The following is an 18,552-nucleotide window of genomic DNA, read 5'->3' on the forward strand; positions in this document are numbered from 1 at the left end:
TAAAGCTCTAGGTTATTATAAGCCATCTAAAAATATGGCAATGGACCAAGAAATTTGGCTACTGTTTTAGTGCATATGTTTGGGTATCTGTTTGGGTGTGGCTTACTTTAAAGCTGTAACTGGGACCTGACTTTTGGGTTTGCGGTGTTTCACACTGTTGGACCTAGACATGTGAAACAGGTCCTTTACTTGAGAATGTTCCAAGGCACAGAACTTTGCTTTTCACCACTAACTCCCACACAAAGGTCTTCTGTGCCTGTTATGAGCCTTCTCCATCTGGGGCAGGTGACAAGATGACTCACACAGTTCAGACAAGGTTAGCTACAAGGTCCAGCTAACTCCTTGTCCCACCTGAGCAGCAGCAGCAGGCACTTTAGGGAAGACACAAGATGTTTTGTGCTGATCATTAGGTAATTAGCTACATGGCTGCAGTTCCCTAGGGTATTCCTAAACATGCCTTTTGAAGCTGCATCTAGCTTTGCTCTTGCAGTAATGCAAAAGCTTTCATTTGTCTCTGACACCTTCTATATCTAGGAAAAAATTTTCTCTTTCAGAATTCCTCGATCTTTGCTGCTACTTCCTATTTGCTATTCAATCTAGAAGCTGTTTTGATGCTTGGGTGGTGGGAAGGAGTGTTTACAGAAGATTTACAAGCCTTGCAGTTAATGCTGTTTCTCTTCTGGAGCATGTCACAGTGCCTAAAGGCTAAACTTACTCATGGAGCTGTGGTTTATGGCAAATGTATGAATTAATGCTATCTTCCTTTCTGTGTTTTGCTTGGTGTACAATGAGGAAGAGACTTCCTGGTATTTGAAACACTTCCAGCTCATTAAGAAGTCTGTTTCTGACTTGTTGATAATGAGAGCTTTCTGTTGAGTGAAGCAGCCATAAACCCTTGCATGTAATGACAAAACCCACCAAAGTTAACTCCCATCCACTTCAAAGCTGTGCAATGCCACCTTGATTGACAGGTGATAATGGCCCTGACCAGCCTCAGCTGGGTCCTCCCTCATCCCGCCCATGTGTCTGGGAGCTCCATTTCAGCTCAGCCCAGGCAGGGGAGCTGTTGGCGGGCGTGTTTGCCCTGACAGTGAGTAAACTGCTAATTTTTCATTACCTTACTAGGCAAAAGAGTCTGGGTGTCAAACAGTGTTTCAGGTTGTGAGAACTCCAAGTGGAATGAGCTTATCTCTCAGATTTTACCATGCTGCTCTGTCTGAGGTGAACGGCTTCTTGTGCTGGTGAGGTCTGTGATACGTTTGTGCTGGGATGAAGTTGCAGACTCAGGGGCTGGAGGAATGCCTTCTCCTCTTTATGGAGGTTCCCCCTTGCATGTCACTCTGAACAATAGCTGTTCACGTTCAGAATTAATATTATGTTCCTGTTTTTTGAAAAGTGAAGCGGGTCTAAGATCTATCTCTGACACGTTCCTTCAAAGAATGTCAAATTTCAGTCATGAAACAACAAAAAGCCAAACTAAACAGCCCTTTGAAGGATGGTTTCAACTGCCTGAGATGGGTGTGTCAGTAGCTTAATTAAGCATTTAAAGCTATTTACTGAAGGGGTCTCCCATTATTCATGCAGAAGCTCTATCTGGGTGTTGATGGGCTAGCCATAGATCAGAGGATACTCTGGTACATTGTGTGAGGATGGTAGCCTGCTCTTCAGAGGTTTGTTCCTGATGCTGTAATTGAGGCGTAGCAGAGTCTCATATATGATATGACACTGTGGAGTGTCATATCACAGTCTAACTGGCATTTCTGCGTGCTATTTGAATCTACAGAAGTGACTGGGCTACTGTGATAGTGTTATATAGTAAGGGTTTTGGAGACCTGGGCAGAGCTACTGATCCTGCTTGTCTACCAGTGCTCTGTCTTACCAAATACCAGTGAGGCATACCGCAGCGAAGGAAATTTTGCCAAGAGAGCTGCCTACATCCCGTGGGCTGAAGCTGGAGAGGTGGCCTTTAACATGTCTGCTGACAGGACTGGTGGTACTCAAAAGTTTGTGTTACTTCCCTCAGTGCCTTTCTGCTTCTTCCCTCACCATCAAGGAATGTTACGTCTCGGGTGACACATCCCTTACATTGTCTCCTATTCAACAGCCCAAGGCAGAGCTGTGCCACCCTACACCATGGATCCCTGCTGCTCTGGGTGGAGGCTGTCTCTCCATGCTCTGATCGTGACCTTCCTATGCTCTTCTGTGCTGTCTGATGTTCTTCACACCCATCTGGCAGCCAGTCAGACTTAGGGTTTTTGGAGATTCAGTGAGTCAAATCAGCTTGGGGAAATAGCTGGCAGTTCCGGAGCTAGTGGAAGAGAGACGGGCACAGCGTGAGGGTGGTTGAAGGCAAGGAAGGAGCGGAGACAGGGAAGGAGACAAGAGGAAGAGCACAACCTTTGTCTTTGGGTGGATGTGGGCTGTTACATAGGGCTCAGTTGCCCTTGTTGCCTCAGGAACAGAGGCTCTTTCCCTGTCTGGTAGGGACAGGCTAATGCCAAATTAATATGTTATGTATTGCCTGGAAGAGCCTTGACCCTCCTGGAAGCTGACTCACGTGATCTAGGTCCTCCTATTTGCCAAGAATCCTCCTGAAAAGTGGCTAGTTGTCTCTGAACAAGTGAGAGAAATTGTGCCACTTCTGTACTCCTTTGACCTTGGATGGGGCAATTTATAAGCTGGGATTGCACGTGTCTTTGAAATAAGATACCACTGTCGCTTTGCTTTCCAAAGGTAAAGAGGCCAATAAATTTTATGGCTGCTGAGTTATCAACTTGTTAAAATATAAAGGAGGAAAAAGAAGAGAATTTCTGTCTTCACAGCCCTAACGTCGAACTGACAGCACTCCAAAATTATCAGTTCATAGAGGTGCTTATCATGAAGCTATTGTTAGGCTTGTTGTTCCTTTGCTTGCTCCCCTCAGAAGGTAAGTTTTGAAAGGCCCTTTGATAATTTACATTATACAGTATTTAGGAACCTGTATTTTTAGTTGTTGCAAGGTGGGTGTATAGCAGGAGTCTTAGAAGCAGGATGAAGAAAATCTGTGAGTACAACTGTGATCTTGCATGTAATTTTGGTTATGTTTGATCATTTTTGATAAAGATTACATACATTGGTTTGCACTGTTGTGGGGATGGTCTGCACCTTGGGTAGGCACTAAGGCTTTCTAATGGGAAAAACATTGACAAATGATTAGACTAACAGTGAGATCTGTCCCAAACTGGTACAGAAATTCAAGCAAGGGATGAAGGTTTTCTGTGAATTCATATCTATGATCATCATCTTTTCTGTGATGGAGGGTTATGTGAATGAGTGAAGCAGCATCCTGGCACTCGGGGCATCGTTGTTCACATTTCTACAAGTTTCAGGGTAGGGAGGACACTTTGTTCCCTATACTGGATCTGTGAAGTTCACACTTGGGGCCAGATGCTACTTTTGTAGGTGCTCTAGGACTAAAAATGCTGTGGATGTTTTAGCCTTACTAGCTCTGTGCTTCAGCTCTCTGCCTATAATAGTAATACTGCTTTACCTTAGCAGTAGACTGTGAGGATAAGTGTCTTCAGAGGATGGTGAAGTGCTCTGAAATATAACTGTCAGGGGGTTTTGGTTTCTAAAATAAACAGAAGAAATGATCATGTCTGAGCTTTTTAACTCTAGGGGAAAGGGTGCATGGTGACTGCAGTTCCTGTGAAAATTTGATTCAGGGAAAAATGTTGATAGCAGCTTGTAAGAATTATTAGCTGAAACAGGTTAACTAAGAGCAGGGGAGGAAGGAGTAGAATCTTTCTCCCAAATTTTGGGAAATTTTTCAGAAAAATATTTTACCCTTTTTTGTGATGTTAAGAAAATTAAAAATACAAATTAGAATTATTAAATGGTAGAGTAAGGGACTAACTATAATATTGGGAGCAGCAGGAATTAAAAAAAATCATCCTACGGAAAGCATAAATCCAAAGCAAACTAAGAAAACTAAAGAGGTTAAAATTTAATCAGCCAAGCCAAAAATGAATCTGAGGGGAAACAATGAATGATCGTTGAAGGAATAAAAGCTAATAAATCCTTTTTCAAATACATCCGAAACAGGGAGTCTGTAGGGCTGACTGATGTATAAAAGCTGAAGCCCAACAGGGAAACCAAATTAATTTCTCTCTTCTTTGCGGTCTTTTGCACAAAAGCTTAAAAAAGGCCTTGCACTCAGAGACTTTCAGCACAGGGGAAAAGCTGGGGAATGGTCAAACCCCTGAACAAATTGATAACAAATATCTAAACCTGGCAATTCTTTTACTGACATTCACACAAGGGATTGAGCCAAGCAGAAGTACGAACATGTCCATTGCATTAACTGTGGTGCAAACTATTTCCTGAATCAATATTGGTCTTGGGATTGGAAGATGGCAAATGTGAAACCAGTTTTTGTAACGTGCTCCATTTTAGAATGATCTGGTGAACTGCAGTGATAATTGTACAAAAGCAATAAGGATGTCTTCTGCATGAGGCAAATTGGTGGTACAAGTGTAAAGAACATAGTGAACTGACTCTGGGTAAATATGATATAACAGGGGAGCTTCCCTGTGGAATTTATGAAGAAAATCTGTGACAATGGGCACACACCCATGGATTAATTATTCAGCTGGGATGTATCTGGATATCCACAAATCTTGAGCAAGAGCTCTTAAGGAAGTTAACTGTCATGGTATAAGGGTGAGGACACCTTTGTGGGCTCCTTTTCAGAGCTGGGGACTGAAGAATCAGATGGCAAATCTTCAAACTGTGAGCAGAGGGGATAGTGAACCTGCAGAGGCTTCTATTGATCTGCACTGGGACGTGGGCCCTCCATGTATTCAGAAGTGATCTGGATAAGGGAGCACACTAGCTTGCTGATACAAAACTGTTCAGGATGCTCAGAATGAAAACTTATTAGAAATATATATAGTGAAAACTTACTCTAGGTATGTGTATATTATGATGAACTTTAAATTAGATACTGCTTGATCACAGAACAGATGTCTGAAGACATCAGCTCAGTGTTAGCAACAATCAGAGAGACAAACAATTTCAGGGGTCAGGGAGAGAACAGCATAGAAAACACATTTCTGCTGCTGTGTATAGGTTCATAGTTCACCTGCATCTTGACAGTTGTCTAGACTTTTCATCTCAAAAGAGATGTGGGAAAACCTAGGTCTTATGAAACAATGTCCACACGATATCAAATAGACTGACTCTTCAGCCTGGAAGAAGGATGAGTAAGTATATGATAATGACATACAGGCGTTTGCAAAATGGTAAATTTTGTGGAAACAGGGGAATAACTACTCTTTACAAAACCAAGAAGGAAACAGATCAAGTTATTAACAAATGAGAAAGTACTTTTTTTCAACACCTAATTAAATGATGAAGCACTTTTGCCCCAGGACTTTGGAGGAAGCCAAAAGTGTGAGGGAGTTAGAAAAACGAAGAGACAAATACTGGAAGAAAGGTCTCGGGGAGTTCTACAACATTAAGTAATGGCTTCCTCAGGGAGACCAATAGCACACATAGTTGAGAGGACAGAACATGAAGTATAACTGTATTTTCCTTATTCTTTCCCTAAGCATCTGCATTTGGATATTGTCAGAGGCAGAGTCCCAGGTTAGGCAGACATTCAGTCTGGCACGACACAACCACTCTTAAATCTTTGAAATATTGAGAGATCATACCCAACCCCCTGACTCCCCTAGTCCTGGAAACTGGAACTGGACCCTCTTTCTCCCTCAATGTAAGTTGTGGATCTATTTTCAAATATAGTAGAAATTAGTGTCAACATTCTCAAAGATACTGAGTTTCTGCAACAGATTTGCATGATGCAGATGAGTCCCTCATCGCACATGCCTCCAGTATCTCAAACAACAGAGTTGAGGTTCTGGTTGCTGTCCTGCATAAAACATCATCTAAAAACGTGGATTGAACAAGCACAATTTTTAAACAAAATGTTGCACAACAGCCAGGTAGCATCTGTCTCAACTTTTTGCCAAGTACAGGAAAAACAATATAAATTTATCAATAGCTCGTGGCTGAAACCCAAATAGGAACACACGCACCTCCACACCCCAAATGTATGGAAGCTGCTGACAGTTATTGAACGTGGTCATGTAGTGTGGCTCATGAGATAGGCTGAAGTGGTCATGGGGAGCAGTAGTGGCTTTCTGCCACCGTGCTGACCTCTATGCGCGCTGGCACCCGTGTCCACAGGGGCCACCCGGAGGCCCCTGCTCATGCTGAGTACGTCACCTTGCAGTGTGAGCACTGCTGGCTGCCCTGCACCCAGCTGTATCTTACCTCTGAGGCTGAACTGGCTCTGCATTTACTCTTTGATACGGAATGAAAGGTGTACAAACAGAAGTATTCAGCAGGACTAAATATTCCAAAAGTGGGTTGTGGATGTTAAAGGACAATTATTCTAAGCACAGCAAGACTAATTATGAGACTTGCTGGATGCTGATGGCTTCAGTATGGCAAACAGGGACAGCTGTCAGCACCTTTTGAAGTTCAGCTGAGGACAGAGACCCAGAATTCGTGGAGATTTTAGGATATGCTAAAATCTATGTGTATAAATCCAAGTGTATACTCAAAGAAAAAGAATAATGTTTACTGAAATAGCTACAGGTGTGACTCCTGGCTCCACAGGCTATTTCATCTGTCAATACTCTCTACTAAGAGAAGAAATTGCAGCTGTTTCTGTATCACTGTGGCAAACTCACAACAAACTCAATGTTGCACTCTGATTGTGGAAGACATAGATTAATGTGAATAACTCCTTTCTAAGGAGTTCCACCTTATAGATGTTCAAATCACTTTAAATTCGGATAGAATAAGACTACAGCAATATATGAAATGTGCTGAAGAGGAAAACAGGTAGAAAAGGCCTGTGAAGGATGAGGTTGGTTGAGGAGATCCACATGCAGCCCATCACCTGTGTGTATGAATTCATTGTATTCCACTAATTTTGACAGATCTCACCTGCTTATAATAACTAAAAGCTTATTCTAGTATAGCAAAAATTAAGAAAATACATTGGTTGTTGGATGAACCTCACCTTTGGAAAGCAGGGCAGAGGAGAAAGGCTGCTCCTCTAAGGGTTCTGTGGGTTTAGGTATCTTAAGTTTTCTGAAGTGTTTCTCTAAGGTAAACAAATAGCACGATTCATTCATTTAATGTTTTTAAGGTAATGCAGATCATCTGGAAGAACAAGGGAAACAAAAGGTAAAGTATGAGTGCAGCTTTATCTTTTTTTCATCTTTTCAATTCCTATCATCACCTCTTTGGCTGTCGCTTCCTCCAAGGCAGGTAGAAGAAGGGAAAAATACAGCTTGGTGTTGTAATCTGTTTGATTCTGCAAAGAATAAATGCAAAGCAAATGATAAGGTGATATTGCAGCTGCAAAATTACAGTACCTAATCAGGAAATAAAGGTTTCTCTGAGCAACATTTGTTATTAGGTTGCATATCCTGTACATAGATCGACTGTGGTTAACACTTGTTCCTAGATGCTCTGTTGCTCTTTTAGAAACACAAGATTAAACTCTTCCTTGTGCTAAAATGGTGCAAAGCATGTGCATCACTAAAGCCCTTCAACGGGGGACTAGGGAGTGTGTGGGGATTGTGGTGGCCCTTGTTGCGATAGAGATTTCACCTTTACATAATAGTGGTGGTCAGCTAGCCAAATGTGGCCACAGTGATGAGAGAAGCCCTAGCCATGTCTTTCATCTCTCTTTAAGAAAGTACTGGAGTTGGGCCGTACCTACAGTTAGGGTGTAAGAGGGCATTAAATAATATTTCTGGTGGAACTGAGCTGTCTGTTATGTTGAGTGAGTAACATCACTCACATCCTTGCCCCAAATGCAACTCGATAACTGGATTATTGTTCCCTGCCCCTCTTTTAGTACTTTCTTTGATCACCTGGGAATTTTGCCACTTGCCAAGGACCCATGATTGGTTCATTCTCCTTTTTCTGTTGCATATTGGAGATGTAGCTTTTTGTGTCCATTGTGTGTGTGCTCCCTTGGCATGTGAAGATGCATTCACTAGGTCTTCCAGAATGAGCACTCACTGTTTACAGCAATGGATGTAACAGGTTGCCTTCAGCACACTTCATTGTTTGCTTAGGCCCAGCTCTGCGGCAGTCAGTAAAGAAAACTGAGCAAAAAGCGTCAAGTTTTGGAAGAGTGCATTTGAAAATGCAACTGTCCAGATCTGTGTTCCCATGTATTTCTAGCAAAGGTGTAATTGTTCTTTAAAATTACTGTTACATGAGTAAGAGTTTGGTACTGTGTGCCCATAGGACCCCTCCTTCCACAGATTTCCTTGTTAGATCTAAGCAATCAACCATATTTATTTGTTTCTGTCAAAGGTTCTAAGAAGCTTTCAGTTTTCCTGTGAGCAGGCGATGTTACCTGAGACCCCTTCATCTTCAGGTTTGTGTTTGATATTATCCTTGTAGAGGCTTTCCCTCTCAAAATTATCTGAAAACAGGCTGGGGGAGAAATCAGCTGTTTGAAGCTATGCATATGTGTGGGATGTGACTGAAATGGGCTTTACAAACTCCTTAGGGCTTTTGTTCTATTCATAATTACTTCTCTGCCTCAGTTTCTTCAACTGCTAATTGAAGATGCTGCTATTACTTAAATGATTCACAGCAGTGTTTTGTGATCTCTTCTTGCTTGACGGTTGAGCATTTCAGTGCATCTAGACACCCAGAGTATTTACTGAACACCTGAGTAGTTTCTCATCCTCTCTGATTTAAAACTGCCAGTCAAAACAATCTGTATATTCTTCTTATATTTTAACCAATGCAGTTATGTTTTAGTATACTGGTGAATGTAATTTTCTTTCAAGGTTACTGCTCTTTCTTAACCTAAAGTCTTTCACTTCTGCAGTTCATGCTCTGAGGCCAGCTGACATTAAAACAGTCACTGCAATAGGAAGTTTGCAAAGAGTAAGTACAAGCGGGAAGTGTGCTGAATGTGACCCGTTTCCTCCATTGTGATGATGAAGTGAGGTGATGATGTAGTTTGGGGTCTCAGCTGGGGCATTCAGGACTTGAATCTTTCCGCAAGCATCAAAGGCTTCTGGTGAAAAATGGCTGGAAATACCTGCTTTTCAGTGTTCCAGTGTACCCTGACTGTAAAAATACCCAGCTGACTTCACGCAGGAGGAAATGTGATCACAGTGCTCTTGCAGAGAACCATGATATTTGATTAGAGTGCTTGGATTTTCCTAACAATGAGCATAACCGATCAAATAACTGGAAGAAGCAGCTGGGAAATTTCAAGCTGGAAAAAAGTACAATTTTGGTAATTACTATTAGAACAAATTATTGAGAAATGCAGTAGATTTTCCATCCTGTTAAAGTGTTTTCCGCAGAGACTGGTTTCCTATGTAGAAGGCAGAAGCTCTAGAAAAATCACAAAGGTATACTTTTGTTTAATAAATCGTTGAGTAAAGTTCTCCTTCCTGTTCCAGTACAGTCAGATTTGGATGATCTTAACTGATCTTAACGGTTGGAAGTGAATATCTGAAATAGATTTGAGGCCAAATCAAAAGCATTTAACCACAATTGTCAAGCTTTGAGGTTGTGTAGAAACTGGGCAAAAATTGGTAGCCATTGCAGGGGCTACGACTGCGAAGAAATGGGGGAGATTATCCCTTAGCACAAAACAACTTTCAAGTTGAGGTGGTGTTCTTCAAGGCATCACACTTTTCCTTGGGATGAAAGCTTTGCATTAGAAAATCGGCACTCCTGACCTCCTTGTAAGTACCTCCTCCTTTGGAAGAAAATAATCTCCTAAATGCGAAAGGTGACACGCCCATATAGGGGATGCATAGCCCTTTAGAGCAAATCTTTTTTGTGCTGATGTCTCTGTTGTTTGTGGATGGTGCCACAGGAAAACATATAAATTATCTTCTGCTAAGGGATGTCTGCTTTCCTGGAGCAGACATCTCTGTTTCCTCCTCAGACTCTGAAATCAATGAAGTTCCTCTGTTTATGTTAAGGGGTTTTTTTAACAGACACCATACTGGCTGAGTGTCATCCACTGAAGTCATCTAAATGACTTCAGGTCATGTCCTTTTGAAAAGGAGTAGATCCAGAGAAATTTGGTTTAGAACAGCATTTCATCTGACTGAATTTGAGTTCAACCAGTCAAATTTTATTTTAAGCCATATGTAATAAACTCATTAATGACAGCAGTAACTAAGAAAGGATTATCAGACTATGAAAATACACTGTAATAAGGAAGCTCTGGAAAAGAATTTGAATCTGTGAGTAATTACAACACAATGGAGAATAGTATGTAGACACAATGCTATCTATGACAGGAATGGGATATGGTAGGGGAATAGAGTATGTAGAACTAGTTTACCCTTTTCTTAATGCTATTCTTATTGCTTGCTTGTTCGCAGACACCAGGATCTGGTGTACCTCATGAGGATTTACTCCAAAGGTAACAATGAATTGTTAGCGTTGCTAAGTGTCATCATACTAATGTATACAGTATCACAGTGCAAGAATTGGGTCCAAGCAATTCTTATTGTTTGCTAGAGAGGAGGAGAAAGGCTAAGTAAAATATAAAGGACTTTGAGACACTGGGTCCTTCCCAGTCCTTTGTTAACAGAAATTATTTGTGCTTATGCAAGATATAGAACTACCTTAGGGTTGCAATAACCTTGATTAAGAATCATTGCCACATGACGAATCCTAGGCAGTAAATATTATCGTCCACAAGCTAGAGACCAGAAAGCAGGGGTTTATCAAAGCAAAAAAAAGAACCCAGGAGTCCTGATACCTTGTCCTCTGCTTGAACAATTCGCAGTGCTTCATGGACAAGCTTTACCCTGTTTTCTTCTTCCATGCCCCCTTAACAGACCTAAATCAGTGAGTGAACATATGGCTAAACCTTGTAAATGTAACTCTGTGTACCTCTTTTGAGTTACAGCATTCCAGATGAGGATTTGGTCCTGCACAGGCAAACTTGAAAAGACCATTTTAAAATGGTTCCATGTCCATTTGATGTGGGCACACACCAGAGAGATCCCTGCATTACTTGTACATATGCATAAGCACAATTATTGCAACACACAGAGTGTACAGAGACACACAAAATTGAGATCTAAGACTGTGTTCTTTGCAGTAGCTGATGACACGACTGTTTTGGAGAAAGAAAGGCCCCATTCTTAATGTCAACAGCTGCCATGAATATGCACTCTGAGCTGTAGTGCAGCTGATAAAAAATTGTGGCTGTGCTGTAATATAATTTTTGTTTGAGAAATGGGGTAACAGCAGCTTCCTGTTTTCTCTTCCCTTTCTACAGCACAGGAAAGAGCCTCCTTGAAGTAAGCGTGGAAACTTTAGCAGGTGCGTTTTGCTCTCATGCTGAAACTCAGCAAATTGATTGAACAGCACACTGGCAGGAGCTTCAGGGCTTTGCTGGGCTGCAGAGCAGGTGCAGCACAAACACGCTGCAGGGACGTAAGGGAAGCCTAAGAGATGGTGTACTTGGGGAGCATGAGTACAGCCAGGCTGAGTTACCTGTGCTGGCTTTAAAGAGTCTGTGTAGACAAACAGTGGTGAAGAAGGGGTGCTACGGATTGCTGCAAGAGTCTTATGTGCACAACAGGGATTTTTGGGCTGCTACTGCTACTCGTGCCACAATCTCTGCTGGTGTGTGCTTGCTGCCCACACTAGTCCAGTGAAATCTTGTGTGGGTTTGCCTGTCCAGTATTCTTTCCACTGCCATGTCTTCAGGATTTACACTGGGGCTGCCATAGATGCACCGCATAGGTGAATTAATCGTCTGTGAGCTGGTTCCAGCTGGCTCTGAAGGCAGCCTTGGCTTGATTGAAGGGCGTTGTAAGTAAAACCTTCAGGTCCACTGAAATGCCGAGTAGTAGGTAGCTCCAGGGTCATCCTCTCTAAAACTTCTTCCTAGAATTTTAATGACACCTCCATTTCCCTGTGAAAGGGGTTAAAACTGGGCAACTCCTCAGCACTTCAGAAGGCTGTCTTTGGGTAGCCCTTCCCAGCAGCTTCATTTCTACAGCTGCCTGTATTTAAATCTGCCTGCATTACTTGGGGCTGACGTGAGAGATGGGGATGGTGGTTTCTGACCTGAGTCTGGAGGCAAACTCAGATGTCAAACACCCACTTCAGAAGGTGAGGAGGAAAACCAGCAAGAACAGCTACAGAGGGGCTTGTGTGTACCTCCCAGGCCTGCCAGGAGATCCTCAGACTTCATGTTCTCTGGCTGATTTAGTTCTGTTGTGTTTATAGTGAAACAACAGAGTAGCAGTCCCTTGTATACAGAAATTGCCTAACCTGTGTATGTCATTCAGCTCTCATTAGCAGTTTTAATCCCTCTGTCCTACACCAGTCCCCATCGCCTGGCATAAAGGGAGCGACATCAGACAGTCAAGCCATGTAAGTCTGAGGGGTTTTTGGCCGGGCAGTTGGTTTACAGCTGGCAAGGTGAAGGATGGAAGCCTCTGATGCTGGAGCACTTCACTGGGCACAGAATATGTTCAGTACCGGCAGAGGCTGCACAGACACTCCAGGGACAGACCCTGCCACTGTGGCTCAATTGTCACCTTTCAGAAGCAGGAGGAACAAACCCCACTGTGGGCTTTGGGGTCTGGATCACCTGACTTAACATCAAGTCTCCCTCTTTAGAGCTGAAAAACACAGTTTTTGGCTCAAGTAGAATTAGAGCTGTGCCTGCCAGGCTGTGTCTGCTGTTTGCATCTAAGTGCATGTATCTGAAAGTGAGATGCCTGAATATGAGCTAATCAGCCCAGGTGCTCTGTGTGGCACAGACAAGTGTCCAGTCTTAACACACCTAGGAGAGAAAAGATTAATCCCACCTGAAGTCTCAAATGTTGTTTGATTTAATGGTAAAAATCAGCCAAAGCTTTACTCTTACCAATGCCTTCATAGTTTCCCTTTTCTGCTTTTCAGAGACCTCCTGCATCAAGCTGAAGAAATAGTGAAGCTTATGAAAGAGAATCAGGTTTGTTTGAAGTACAGGACAATTCAGAGAGCTTGGTGTTGAAACAGAAAAATGGAGAAATGTGACTGAATACTTTAAACAGCACTCAAAGATATCTTCAAAATAGAAGATGCCATTTCTTGATGTTAACGGACTTGGGTCTTTCTGTTGTAAATAAGAATCAGTTCTGTACCTTTCAAGTATACAGTTTTATTCTTGAAAGTATCCCACCTGGTTTACATGTTGGCTTCCCTACCAAGCTCTCAGCCACTCTGACAAATGTATGTTAGCTGTTGGTTAAGGATGCGAGACCTCTGCTAGCTACACTCTGTAACTATGCAGGTGTTTCTGAGAACCAACCCAAAACAGTAATTCTCGGTATTTGTCTCTTCAGTTTCTTCTTGGTCTTTTAGGATTGTACTTTCAAAAAGGACAGTAAAGACCTAGATAGGCTTTGGCTGATGTCAGTGGTTGACCCTGGTGAGAGCTTGAATTATCACTCATGGCTGAGTGCTCTGTAAATCCCATGCTGGAGTTCTACATATTAATTTTTCTTTTACTCTTAACCTGAGGATATTATTTGTAAAATGGTCTTGGCATAATGGGAAAATGTGATCATCAAAGCGATTCTGCTGTTGCCTCTTTGCTCTGCAGGGAGCCCATCAGACTGCACATGGATTTAGCATACATTTTTGTGGAACTGAGTGGTTCTAACCAGTGCTCTTCAGGATTGGCGAGAACTGCCTAATAAGCATAGCACAGCTAAGCAGGAGTCTAGCGCTCAGATTTTTGCTCCAGTCTTCATCCCACTAGTGTGACCCAGTCTCAGCAGTTCAGGAACATTAACCCTGTCAGCAAGCTGCAATGTGATGAAAGAAGCAGCATGCAGCTCTGTGCTAAGCTGTGCATGCCCATCTTCTCTGACAGACTCTCCAATGGCAGCAGCAATTTCTGGCTCTGTCCTGAGCTTTTTATAGGCGTGCATTCAGCTTTAATTGCAGTGTTTGCCACTTAACCATCCTTTTGCTCTCTCCTCTAGGGAAAAGCTGGATGGTTTGTCAAATGGAAGGGATCAGGATGGTCAGGGCTGGGCCATGAACTACTGTTTGTCTTGCTGATGTAAAGCCATAGCAAACCTTGTGTGAGAAAGCAAAATAGTAAATAGGTCTCTTATCATCCTAGTCTTTCAATTAGTATCTTTTTTTTTCTCCCAGATGATGGACTTCCAAAATGACTGGAAACTGATCACAGTTTTTTTTAGTGCTGAAACCCCATGTTCTTTCTGTGACTCCACACAACTGGTAAGCTTTTGATGGGTTGATTTAACAGTCAAGGCAGGTGGTTAAGATGCTTTCCCAAACTCTGCTCTCTGCCATAGTGCACCAAAGGAGTAGCTAGTTCTGGGATGTTGGAAGGATACTATCCAGTCATGTAAGTTCCTGGCATACAATGTGTTTTGTATTTATAAACATCCGTACTTAATTTGTAAACCCAAGTCTGATATGCCCATGCCCTAGTAGAACAACCCTTTTCCACCTTAAGTCTAAATTTATTTTTCTTCCCCATCGCTGTCTTTTGATTTTCTTTTTGTATGTTAAGTTGCCTAATTACAGGCAGTTAAATTACAAGACTAGTTCTGTGGTTTTTTTCTTGATGCTGGCTAAGGCTGAACCCAGAATATAGTGGTCATTGGCAACCCTTCAGTACACAGATCAATACACAGGGTTTGACTTTTGCCAGATTTGTAACTTTGTTTTTTCTACTAGTTTTGATGACATCTCTCATCTCATTTACAGAAGAACTGCATATTGGACAACCTGGAAAAGCTTAAAGCTGTCTTGGATTTTTTGTATAAAACGGTAAGTTTTATTTATCAACCTTGAACACCAAATATTTTGCTGATTTTTCCAGTCTTCCTTACTGGACTAGGGCTTGTACCACTGTAGGTGAATTAGAACACCAATCTCGCTTACTCCAATCCACTGGCTCCATTCATTGTCACTGTTTTATTTAAAAAAGCTGATGCATGCAAACAGAAAGGACTGATAGACAACTGCTTTGTTTTGGAACACCAGCTGATGTGCCACTCCATCTTTGGTTTTTTAGGTGATTTTTATGCAAAATGTTGTACATCTGTCTGCATCTGAAAGCCATTTGTGTTTAACAGGGCTGTTCTTGAAAATAACTCTTATTTAGTAACAAGATATATGGAGCTCCCTAGACAGTGTACAGGCTGCTAACTACCTGGTGATGATGTTTACAGACCAGGGAAAATGCCCATTAAAAATCTGTGTAATGGATCTTTTTCCTATTATGTGTGCATTTTAAGATCTTAGCCTTTCTCAAGGTTTTTGAGCTGGCTGAGCTAAGAATTATCTAGGATGGTGTCTGGGAAATGCTCTGCACTGTGTCTTAGTCTACTAATGAATAGTAGACTAGATGTTGCTATATCACTACTAAAGCAGGCTATTAACTGTTTATGTGAAGTATTTCAATGGCATCTTCCAAGAATTTTGTTTTCTGGACTGAAGGCCTAAAGGGTATTCTAAACCTGCTACAGTTCAATTGCATCAGGCCACAACCGTTCATTTTTCTCAGACCAACTTCAGCAAATGTTGCGTATGGGTGAAGTTCCACCCACACATTTTCTTTGGATTCTCTCCATTATTATTTCCAGAATCTGTTTATGTGCACTTGTAAAAGTGAAATATCATTATGTAAATGGAAAGCTGCTTTCTGCTGGGGGGAGAGGTGAGGCAGGATGCACGAGTGCTTGTGCTATTACACAGGACGTTTTCATCCCCAGCTTTGCATTGGTATGTTGCCACAAAAATGGTAGTTCCTGGTTCATTTGAGTTCAGTTTAGCTGGCTGGTAGCCACTTTGGTTATGTAAAGTAAATTGCTGGGTCTCGGTCAAGAAATCATCAAGTACTTCGTGAATGATGTTCAACGTTATTCTAGGTGGCAGGCATAGGAGTAGGGTTCAGGACAGAATTGGCAAAGACTTAGATCATTGATTTTATGAGGGCAGAGTGCCAGGCCAGAGGTAACACGTGTGAAACCGTAGACATGATTTACCATTATTGCTATTTGCTGATCTTTAATTGCAAATATAATGTGATTAATTTTAACTTTATTACTGCAGGTTCCCAAGGCCTTTGTAAATCTGGTGGATTCTACTGAGCTCTCAACTTTGTCTCTTGCATGCCAAGATTACAACATTAGGTAACAGAGGTTTCTTTAAATTCTTGACACTGTTCCCACTAGCGTTGAGACACATAGTTATGTATATGTATTGAGTTTGTAACAGAGGTAGAGTCTTCTGAACAGTTTTTCTGCCCTTAGTACAAAAGTATGCCAAAGATTTTTAGGTGTCCACTTTGTTTCTGATAAAGTCTCTTTGCAAGGCATATTTTTACCAGGAAGAATAGGTGCTTTTAATCCTGCCAAGTTGGATAGCATATGTTTAAATATTGGGTCAGAGTTGGGGAAAAAGAGAAAGCTGCAGCATTGTACAAGCACTGTTCAGTTACAGTCAAAGCATTGGTGGGTTATCAACAGTTTTAGCCACAAATCCAAACCACAGCACTGTATGGGCTGCTATGAAGAAAGTTAAGTCCATCCCAGCCAGACCCAGTATTCTGATTACTGTCATGAGATTGCACAGTCTACCTAGCCCCAGCTCTTTAGTCAGTGCTACTTCTGCCCTGCAACTCTTGAGTCAAAAACTCTGAAGGCTCTTTGAAAGTTTAAGTTTCTATGTATTGATGTTCACAAAAGGAATAACTGGTCTTAAAGCACATTGTTAGGCTATGTGAAAGCTACTACTTGGGCTTAAGGTATGGTAGGATGGAGAATATCAACTTGTCAGTTCCTTATGGTAACTGCATGCCTAGTTGCTTTCATCCATCTCCCTTTCTCAGTACCTTGTAACAAAAGTGTGAGTAGCTTATGTCTCAATTTAGTATGGAGTAGGAGTGTGCACATGGACAGTTATGATGGAGTAGTTTACAGCTGATGAGATTGAACTCCATCTTACTCCACAGTAAATTTTTTTCCTGTGCTCATGGCATAAGACACCATATGTACTAATACAGTCAGCCCAGAGGGTTTCACAAGATTTGCATGTCTAAAACCCAGGAGATGTTCCATCAGTCAAGGACGGGGTCTCGCTGCAGCATAACCATGTGCTTAACAAGTATAGGCAGAGGAGAAGCTTTCCTTGTGGAAAGAAACTGCATAGAATATTCTAGCTTATTTCTCCTGCACAGGCACTAAGGGGAAAAATGGGGAAATGTAGGTAAGTGATTGAAGAAATGGATTTAGGAATATGGGCCTTGCCATATATATCGAAGGCCTTAAAAATAAATAACATCTAATTATTTTTTTTCTTCTGAGGAATTTTTATATTTCCTTTTCAACTTAAGGCAATTTGCTTTCTTGTTGTTAGCATGCCTTTGTAGCTGTGCTTGTCTGGTTGAACAGTTCCACCAGTTTGCAAGCATTGTACTTTACTGTTTGGTAAATTCCTGGGCTCACCTTGGCCTCAGGCCCAGATCATCTCCCAGATAAGACCTTTGGCATTTGGCTACAAAGTCCTTGTATGAACTGTCCTTTGGGAGAAAAACATAAGCCCACACCAAAAGATGAAATTTCAAGAGTCTAAGAGGAGAATAATGGCTGACACTCCTAGTCCCATGTCAGTACCTAACTTTAGGCATTGAAGTTTATGATACAGGGATTTAAAGTTCCTTCCAGCATTGTCTGCACTAAAAGTAATGGGTGAACCCCATTTTTAGGCATGTAACTCTCCTCATTAACTTTATGAGGTTCTTCTGTCAGGCTTGGGTAAGATTCTGGTCCCGAGTTCGTATTTCTTTCAGTCAACAGCAATGATAAAAGCACTTTAGTGGAAAAGTCCCATTTTATAGGTTTAGCTACAGTTCTGTGAAAAAGGGAGAGCCTGATCCTGACAGGTACTTACTGCTTACATCTGCAAACCCACAAAAAGTTTTCTCAGATTGCAGTCCATCCAGGCATTTTCAAATGAGTATATCTTTGCTGGAACCACACTAATCTTAAATGTATCATATCATTTCTGTCTACAGCCTTAGGAGGTCTGATTTCTCCAACTAGCTGCAGAAATATGCAGTATGCACATCTCACCTTGCAGGTCAAAAATTTGGCTGAGATTGGTTAGCTGCCTGACAGTGCCTGGCCACCCTTTAATATATATAAGCATTTGCATCCTTGAACTTCCATCCACATTTCTAGATGCAGGTCTTGTTGACAAATACTAAGGCAAAAGTTCCTGTGGAAGTATTTTTAGTGTTTTCAATCATCCTATGTGACTACAGAGAGGGAAATGTTTGAAAACTAGTGTAGCTGCTATTTTAAGCCTGAGCATGCTGCTAGCTTGTGAGACCCTGTGCTAATCAAATCTGGCATATTTGTCATCTGAATAGGCTTTCAAATCAAGAAGCAATCCAAAGCTCTGGACATGGAAATATATATAATTCTATGTTTATATGAAAAA

The 18,552-nt window shown here is 41.6% G+C and overlaps 1 protein-coding gene across 1 annotated transcript in view; it reads left to right on the plus strand.

Moving 5' to 3' along the window:
• Positions 1-18,552, plus strand: part of PLB1 (phospholipase B1) — an 89,614-nt gene that overhangs the window by 3,028 nt on the left and 68,034 nt on the right. Inside the window, exons 2-11 of the mRNA XM_027801205.2 lie at positions 7,202-7,239; positions 8,386-8,449; positions 8,912-8,970; positions 10,437-10,477; positions 11,345-11,388; positions 12,366-12,450; positions 12,985-13,036; positions 14,230-14,316; positions 14,812-14,874; positions 16,162-16,241. Coding sequence (XP_027657006.2) covers positions 7,202-7,239; positions 8,386-8,449; positions 8,912-8,970; positions 10,437-10,477; positions 11,345-11,388; positions 12,366-12,450; positions 12,985-13,036; positions 14,230-14,316; positions 14,812-14,874; positions 16,162-16,241 — 613 coding nt within the window. The remainder of the gene's footprint in view (positions 1-7,201; positions 7,240-8,385; positions 8,450-8,911; positions 8,971-10,436; positions 10,478-11,344; positions 11,389-12,365; positions 12,451-12,984; positions 13,037-14,229; positions 14,317-14,811; positions 14,875-16,161; positions 16,242-18,552) is intronic.

The sequence above is a fragment of the Falco cherrug genome, chromosome 13, assembly GCF_023634085.1.
Source record: "Falco cherrug isolate bFalChe1 chromosome 13, bFalChe1.pri, whole genome shotgun sequence".
Classification (NCBI taxonomy): domain Eukaryota; kingdom Metazoa; phylum Chordata; class Aves; order Falconiformes; family Falconidae; genus Falco; species Falco cherrug.